This window comes from Mytilus edulis, chromosome 12 (assembly GCF_963676685.1).
Source record: "Mytilus edulis chromosome 12, xbMytEdul2.2, whole genome shotgun sequence".
NCBI lineage: Eukaryota > Metazoa > Mollusca > Bivalvia > Mytilida > Mytilidae > Mytilus > Mytilus edulis.
This window is the reverse complement of record NC_092355.1, coordinates 22,188,607-22,197,125: the sequence shown is the minus strand read 5'-3', so window position 1 is coordinate 22,197,125 and position 8,519 is coordinate 22,188,607. Positions and strand designations below refer to the sequence as shown.

At 30.8% G+C, this 8,519-nt stretch overlaps 1 protein-coding gene and 1 long non-coding RNA gene across 2 annotated transcripts; one reads left to right on the top strand and one right to left on the bottom strand.

The window, feature by feature from the left end:
* The first annotated feature begins 1,080 nt into the window (after positions 1 to 1,080).
* LOC139498032 (uncharacterized) lies at positions 1,081 to 7,340 on the top strand. Its single transcript, XM_071286339.1, has 4 exons — positions 1,081 to 1,184; positions 1,606 to 2,510; positions 6,163 to 6,427; positions 6,738 to 7,340. The coding sequence occupies exons 1-4, from the start codon at positions 1,112 to 1,114 to the stop codon at positions 6,842 to 6,844; spliced, it is 1,350 nt and encodes a 449-aa protein (XP_071142440.1). The 5' UTR covers positions 1,081 to 1,111; the 3' UTR covers positions 6,845 to 7,340.
* On the bottom strand, positions 7,289 to 8,182 carry LOC139498033 (uncharacterized). Its single transcript, XR_011657794.1, has 2 exons — positions 7,466 to 8,182; positions 7,289 to 7,347 (listed from the first exon to the last, which is right to left on the bottom strand). It is a non-coding gene; the product is annotated as an uncharacterized lncRNA (long non-coding RNA).
* Between the last annotated feature and the right edge of the window lie 337 nt (positions 8,183 to 8,519).

Below are 8,519 nucleotides of genomic sequence, written 5' to 3'. Positions count from 1 at the left end.
GCAGATATAATTTAATTAAAAAGGGAAAATTAAAAAAAAAAATGTCTTATTTCTATATTGCATAATTTAAAAAAAAACCAAATAAAACCCAGTAAACATATAAAATGATTTGATTTTAAACATATTTTATTCATTAAGATATGAAAAGGATTTAGCAACAGGCACAGCCTATAAAAGCTCTCTCCATAATACATGTACAAGGTATAAATCAATTATAACAACTGTATTTAAAATAATGCAATATAGTGGAACATGCATGCTACTTGTGAGCACACACGAGCATATAAAATGATGATTTTCTTCTAACTTATGAATACAACTTGTACACTGTTCTTTGGTATCATTCATGTGTTAGTTTTGTAGTGTTTTTGTTGCATTGAAATATTGTTTATTGAAATGAGTTTGCTAGTATTTTCAAAACAATTGTTTATCACTTTTACTACACAGCCGCTACTAATTCGTGGATTTCAAACCTTGTATCTTTGAAATTATTGTTTTCAGAAGTCTGATTTTTCTTTGCATTTTCATTGGCATGAAAATATCCCTTTTCTTTCTCGAGATAGGTCGTTTTCTGTAATTCCTGTGTTTTTTCGGGTTGAAGGTTTTACATTTTTTTCTTAAAATGGCACTGTAAATTCTACATCTATTAGTCTGTTTCATTCACAGATTTTAGAGTTTTCAAATAATGTTCATAATTAAATTATTTCTTTCTGTCTTATTTCTTAAAGCGATGTATAATATTATCTTAATAAAAAATAATGATGGAGAGTAAGAAATAAGTTTAATAAATTGAATCGTCTAAAATACAAGTTGTAAAGTAAAAAACATTTTTTTTTTTTTGTATATTATTTTTTTTTGTGTTATATTAAATGAAAAACGTTAATATCTTGACTTGGCAGAAAGTAAGGCATTTTCCTTGTACATGTAAACGAAATTCGAATAGCCAATCAAAGCTCGCCTATCGAATGACCTTTTACCTAAGTTCCAGGTGATTCGCCAATTGAAAAATACAATAAAATAATCCAATTTATCCTATTGTAATATTTATCTTTACATAAAGGTAGAACTTAAAAGCTACTTATTATTTTAATCACAGTTTTTTGGTGAGGAAATGTCGGACACGGCAGAATATCCAATGGATGACAAAATGTTACAGGAAGATTCGGAAAATTCATGCAGCTCAGGTATTAATTAGTTTTATCATATTTTAATTGTATATTTTTAGTTTTAGCCTCTTCTACATAAAATATATACACGTATTTGTGGACTCGTCTAAAAAAAAAATAATTTGAAAATGAAATGAAATAAAAGTCTTATTCTGTTGAAGAAAAGTTTGAAAGGAAAAAATAAATTACAAAAAAATAAAGAAAAAAATAATTGATATCATAAAACAAAATAGAAAAGTCAGAAATACAGTTGCATTTTGTGAGCTTGTAAATACGTAAAAAAATATCATACAAATTATTAACAAATAATAAATGCAAAGAAATTGAATACAGAAATGGAAAGAATAATAAGCATATCGAGTTCAACACTTTTGAAATATGATAGTAGTCAAAAATAAAGCACAATATATTCATAAATTTTTTAATTTCATTTTTTAAGATTCTGGCATGGAGGAGTGTGAAACAAGTCCGATATCAAATGTTTCTTCGAACGGAACAACTTCACCAACATCATCATACGAAATGGACCTTCCGAAATCCTTCATACCATTCCGACCGCAAATCATAACACCTTCCGAAAGTTCAGCATTTAGTAAGATAAGTAAATTAGCAAGTTCGACTCAACATTCAGGAGCGTTTCCAACTATACCCTTTGGTGCACCCCCTCCGTTTGGATACTTTCCAGGCTTATTCATACCACCATGGACAACTGAAACAACCGATTACCAAGCTCTCTTGGCTCAAAGTAAATCAAATTTGACTACTGAAGACCAAAAAGACAGTGAACTCACAACGAACGCGTTTACTGAAGTGAACACGTCCATACCTTTTACAAATTATTTCCAGAACTTAACAAGGCTTTTTAAAAAGACTGAGAGTACAGAAACCCGACACGAAAATGACGAAGTTAACAATGAACCTGGTGAAATAACGCACAGAAACAAATCGAACAGATCAGAGTTATACAAAGAAACACTTTCCTCAAGCAGACATTACACAGAAGATTGCAATAAAAATGAAACACCAAATAACACTAACATTGCTATTCCACCGGCACCATTTTTCCCGAATGGACAAGTTTTAGCAATGTCTCATCTACTCGGTTCTTCTCCGTATTTACCAACACCTGCAACACAAGTTCCGCAATTATCACCAAACGCACAGATGATGCAGTATTTCGGGGGTATTCAGCCTCATTCCGGTTTACTTCACCCAGCATTACTCCACATGGCGGGGCTAAGAAGTAGACGGATCAATGCAGAGAAACCTCCACCAATCAAAAAGTACAAATGTGATGTATGTGGAAAAGCATTTTCTAGAAGCAATACTTTAGTAACACACAAGGTAAGAGTCTTGGTTTTTTTTAATAACTTCTATGCTTCGTATGTTGTGCTGTTACACCACTGTTCCAGGTTAGGGGAGGGTTGATCGCTCACAAACATACTTTACCCAGCCACATTCTGTATGTGACTGTCATAAGTCAGGAACCTGAAGTTCAGTGTTTGTCGTTGGTTCATTGTTTTTCATATTTGTTTTTTGTAAATTGTTTTGTTAAAAAATAGATCGTTATTTTTCTCAATTGAATTGTAATATTTTTCATGTCGAATTTTTTTTATATCAGACAATATGGTATACGTTTCTCTCAATATTGAAGGCCGTACTGTTGCCTATAATTGCTTACATCCAATTTATTTGAAGTTTGGTGGATAGCTGTCTTATTGACGACCATATCAAATCTCTTAATTTTATATTGTTGGTCAAGTATAGGTGGTAAAAACATTATTTCAGATAATTCTTTGATTTCCCCACTTTCATTTTATAACACCATTATTCTTATTTATTTTGGGTTTTGTTTGTCGCCCACGTATCTCTATTTTTTGCCTGTTATTCTCTATATTATAGACTCTCAACCATTGCAAATATGTTAACCAACTAGTAAATATACTATTAATACAATACCATTTCATCAAATATTTATTTTTGACATAAAAATATTTTTTTATTTCGATTAAGGACCGGCTACATTTTAAAGTCCTCTGCGAATGACACATACCAGCACAGTTATTTGCACCGAGTGCGCAATTACATAGAAATAAGAAGATGTAGTATGAGTGCCAATGAGAAACCTCTCCATCCAAGTCACACGTGTACTATTCTTTAGGCCAAGACATTTGGATTTTTAGAAGGCAAACAAATATTTTCAAACATTGATATTATACCTGAAACCATTATTTTTTTCCCCCTTATTATCTAGAATTATCTTGCTTTTTAGTTTTTATCTAAAGGATACTTGAATGAAATAGTATAATACTTTTTTGAAATGCTGATGCGGGTTTTGTGTTTGAGCTTTTAATATTGTTCTTTGATTAGTGACTTTCCTTTTTGAATTTCCTCGGAGTTCAGTATTTTTGTTATTTTACTTTTTTTTGCATTGTATTGCTTAATATTGAAACACTTTTGAATATTAACAAATATTTCGAAAAACGAAACCGTTGAAAACATAACTTGACCAAAAAAAGAAACTTTGGGAGATTTTTATTGCCATTAGCTAACATTCAAATACTGTCGCTACCTATAGCATTTGTTTCTGTTAGATGTATAGAAAAATAAATAAAGAATTCCGAACTAGTAGTAGAAAAAATGTATTTTTATGAAGGATAATAAAATAAAATATTATGGGTCTATATGTAATTTTAATCTGGATTTTGAAAATGATTAATTATAAATTGAAAGATTTTTTAGAATACCATGAGAAAACATCTTTAGATTAATCTGGTTTAACGTGAACTAATGAGATGATCGGCTTATATTTAATTCAATTAATAATTTAGAAAATCTTGATACTTTATAAGTCTACTTTTTAAAATGTTTAACGTTTTGTTCCCCAGTTGTCATTTTTGACAGTTTGTGTTTATAACCGAGACTGATTTTATTTCCAAGTTCTGACAAGCAACATTCCAATTTTTGTTGAATATGACCAAACCGGTTTCCTTTTTTTATTATTATAATTTTCTGCGAATATTGTAACCAGTGTACGCTAACGTTTTATCCGTCTAGCTTAAAAGAAAGGAAGGGAGGATAATAAAAAAAATGTTTCTTTTTTTCAGCATTATTTTCCCATTAATGTCATACATATACTAGTATACGAGAATAAATACTTTTAAAATTAAACAGATAGTGTTTATTAAAAGATCTGTATGGAGTACAGTTAAAAACTAAATCGTCTTCAGTATTTGATAACTTGAAAAAACTTGTGTCTTATTTTGAAAAAAAAAAGATTCACAGAAAAAGTCGGACAACTCTTTTTTGTTTATTTGCATGACTGTTCATAGCGAAATTTCATACGCTTGTAATGGTAATGATGCTATTCTTTCGTGTTACCTCAGTAAAATGTTTAAGAATTGAATGCTCTTTTTTGTAACTTTATTGGGGTGTAAAAGCGTTGACCGAAGTACATTTTGTATGAAGCGCGGAAACGCTTCATACTAAAAATGTGCGCACGGTCAACGCTTTTACAACCCTATAAAGTTACAAACAAAAGCATTCAATACTTATAATTACATTTTTACCTATAGGATCATGAAAACACGGCTTATACCAAGTTTTTATTTCATTTACCTGTGCACTTTATTGTGGGACCTCGTGTCATCATGAATGAAAAGTTGCATTGTGTAATGCAATTGATTAAGGAATATCACGGGATTAATAGTTAGCCAATCAGAATAACGTATTATAATGAAACATACATCTAATGTAATTATTCTTAAATAATTTGGAAGACATTACTTTCAAATTTTGAATATTTGAAATTCCAAAACCGTCCACAGTGCTATACCCAACTTTATGACTTTTAGAACCGTCTTACCCTTTTTCCTTAAGATATCACGGTCCTGATATACAGTTTACAGTTTTTGAACCCCTTTAACGTTTTAACCCCGTATATTTACTTATAAATTCTATAATAGTTAAGCAATTAATTCAAATATTTATTTTAGAATTAGTTTCAAAATGTACTGAAATACAAATTAAATTTGTAAATTCAGATCACATCCCTTTTACAATTAAATGCGCTGTACTTCCAATAATTGTCACAAAGTTTAGATACCTTTTTATTATTTTAAAAGATTTTCACCTCTTCAAATTGTTGACAAAGGTAATTACCAAACAAATAGCGGACCATTCGAAACACTTGCTAGTTCCGGACACGCGACCTTTGTTAACAAATCTAATTTAGTGTCAATATTATCACTGTTTTATATCAATATTGTGTTGAACAATTTAAATCACATTAGAATACACCTGCTTTTCACAGCCATCTTCCAATCATTCAATAAAATCAAATTTATATCAATTATACAAGGTTTAAAAATTATTGTCGCCATATGCGGTACTGGGACAGTTTTTGTTACAACAATTGTTAGGGCAAACACAAGACAAATTGTCCGAAATTATTTCAGAAGAGTATAAATACTCATTGAAACATAAATTTATAATATTGACTAGTCCTATAATACTAAAATAAAGTTAACTAATTGACTTCAAACAATATCTTTAATAGTCGATGAAATGCTAAAATCAAAAAATAATAAATAAATAAATAAATAAGAAATTATTTATTAAAGTAAATAATTATATCAGATTACAAATTAGTTTTCACATCGAAAACTTTTGAAATGTTGACTTTTGAAATAATTTTAAAAGACAAAGAAAAGTAGTTTTCATGAATATATTATAAGGCAACACACAAGCTAAAAGAAACTCCCGAACAAAAAAAAACCCAACCTTACGGGAAAGAATAAATAACTATTATATGTATATACAAATAAGCACAAAACCGTATTCATATTCAAGGCGTGTCATGATCACAATTGATAATGAACAAGACCAAATCAGATTTTTTAGGAAGAATCGAGGAAGATTTCAATGGTAGAACATAGTGACCTGTCCAAAACAGTTATTATAATCGAATCTTAACCCAATTCTTTTTTTTTCACAGCGAATCCATACAGGAGACAAACCATTCAAGTGTGAAGTATGTGGACGAGCTTTCAGACAACCGGGAAATCTCACGAGACATCGTCTGACTCATACGACAGTCAAACCATACGTCTGCCCAACATGCAACAAAGCTTTCAACAGAGCATCTAATTTACATACGCATATGCGCACTCATACCAACTTTAAACCATTTACCTGTCCGTATTGTGGAAAAGGTTTTCATCAAAAGATTGACATGAAAATTCATTGCTACACCCATACTGGTAGGTTCATGTTTATTTATATCTTTTCTGTTATATTGTATGAAACCAGTTTGTCCAGTAAAATTTTTCCAATGAGTATAAAGTTCGTTCCGAACGGTTTAATTGTCCCAGACTTTTACAAAGAAATATTAGGCTTTTCTTGCAGATCTTCATCAGCAACTTTTGACGAGAAGGGATTATGCATGCCACATCTTTTGGAAATATAAGTGGCCACTTGCATGGCCACCAGAGTTTTTGTTTCTTGTGTGTTATTTGTTTGTTCTTAATGTTTGTTATAATTTCTTATTTAGTTTGTGTTTGTCTATTGTAGGTGAAAGACCACATAGATGCGATATCTGCGGTAAAGGGTTCACTTTAATCAGTACCCTCAATGCACATCGACGAATACATACAGAACAGATGCCGGTACCTGAATAGATTTCTGGGACCAATTGTAAATTAGTTTCAGAAGATGCGAGTCCTCAACAGACTAATGGAATATTGATGCATTATTCAGAGTCAAAAACATACATAGCATGGAAAACAGCGACCAGATAAAATGTTGTGTTTTCTTAAAGTTTTATGTAGTACAGTGAAACATAACTAAACCGAATCCTGCATAAACCGAAAACCTGTCTAAACCAAACATGTTCTTAAGCACCGTCTTATCAAATTGCATGCGTTGTGAACCTGATAAAACCGAACATCGACCAAAACCAAACAAAATCTTAAGTCCTGAAGAGGTTTGGTTTAAACAGGTTTCACTGTATATTGCTCTGAAGTGACTAGTCAGCATAAGAGAACCCATTTAACAGCTACGAAATTGTATCATTCATAATTTTATTATGTACATGTTGTTGTAAAAAAAAGGAAAGAGTAATCCTTATCTTGATCATTTTATTTATTCAGTAAAAGTTGTATAAAATATGAAATCCATGGACCTATCTAATTAAAAACCGATCTCTCATCGCTCCTGTTTCTGATATGTCGCGTGGGAGCTGCGACATATCAGAAACAGGAGCGATGAGAGATCGGTTTTTAATTAGATTGTCCATGGACATATCGTGACATAAAAGTACAAATTGATATACAGTCTGTCATATAAGTTATAAGAAGTTGATTAACTTCTTTGCTTAGTGAATATTGGGCTCTCGTGTTTCAAACGTGAATTTAATATTTTTCAGCCTCAAAAACAAATGACTGGTAGTATTTATTGTTAAGTTTTATTTTTTTAATTTTGTGTGCGTAATTTATGGTATTGTGCAATGTTATTGTTAAGTTGTATATTGAATAAATGTGCTATTACAATTTGATTTTTACTTTTATTGCAAAATGGGGAGGAGTGTATAACCATATAGAGAAATTGGAGGTTGGTTGAAAGCGTATTATTCAATATGTTAATTTTTAAACAATGAAGAAACAAAAAAAACGTTTGAAAAAATTACAAAAATTAAATTCACCTTATAAAACACTCGACGGAAGTGTCCTAAGCCGTTTTGGATTTGGATTTTTGTACAAATTGGCGTGTTATTCATGATGTAAAAGCAAACCAAACTTGAATGCATTTATCAGATATCGGATAGACTTTACACTATATATAAAATTCTGTTTCGAAAAAAAGACATTTAAAATTTGAAATTCAGTCGAGAAGAGATCATCAGAAATATCAATAACCATAGCTGAAATATAGCTGTTTGGATACATGTCCTTTTTCAAGAACTTTGAAAATATACAATAACGTCACACATATAAATATATATAATTACTTATATACAAATAGATGGTGATCAATACAACCATAAGAATTTGTCAAATAACTAGCTACAGTTTCCACCAATGACCAAATGACGTAGAAGGTTGGCAACTGAAGGTCAACGCGTGCGGCCTTCTTAAATGAACAAAACGTATAGCTTTTAAAATGGTAGAACATATAAAATATATGTGCATGTCCAGATATAGTGCCATTATTTCATACGGAATGTACATTTAGACCTACACTTAGCACGTTTAAAATCCGGGCGAGAGAATCAGTTTGGAACAAAACAAATTAAAGATCATATACATATATTAATAACCCTTCGCCAATAAATGACACTGGAAGTTAACAACCTGT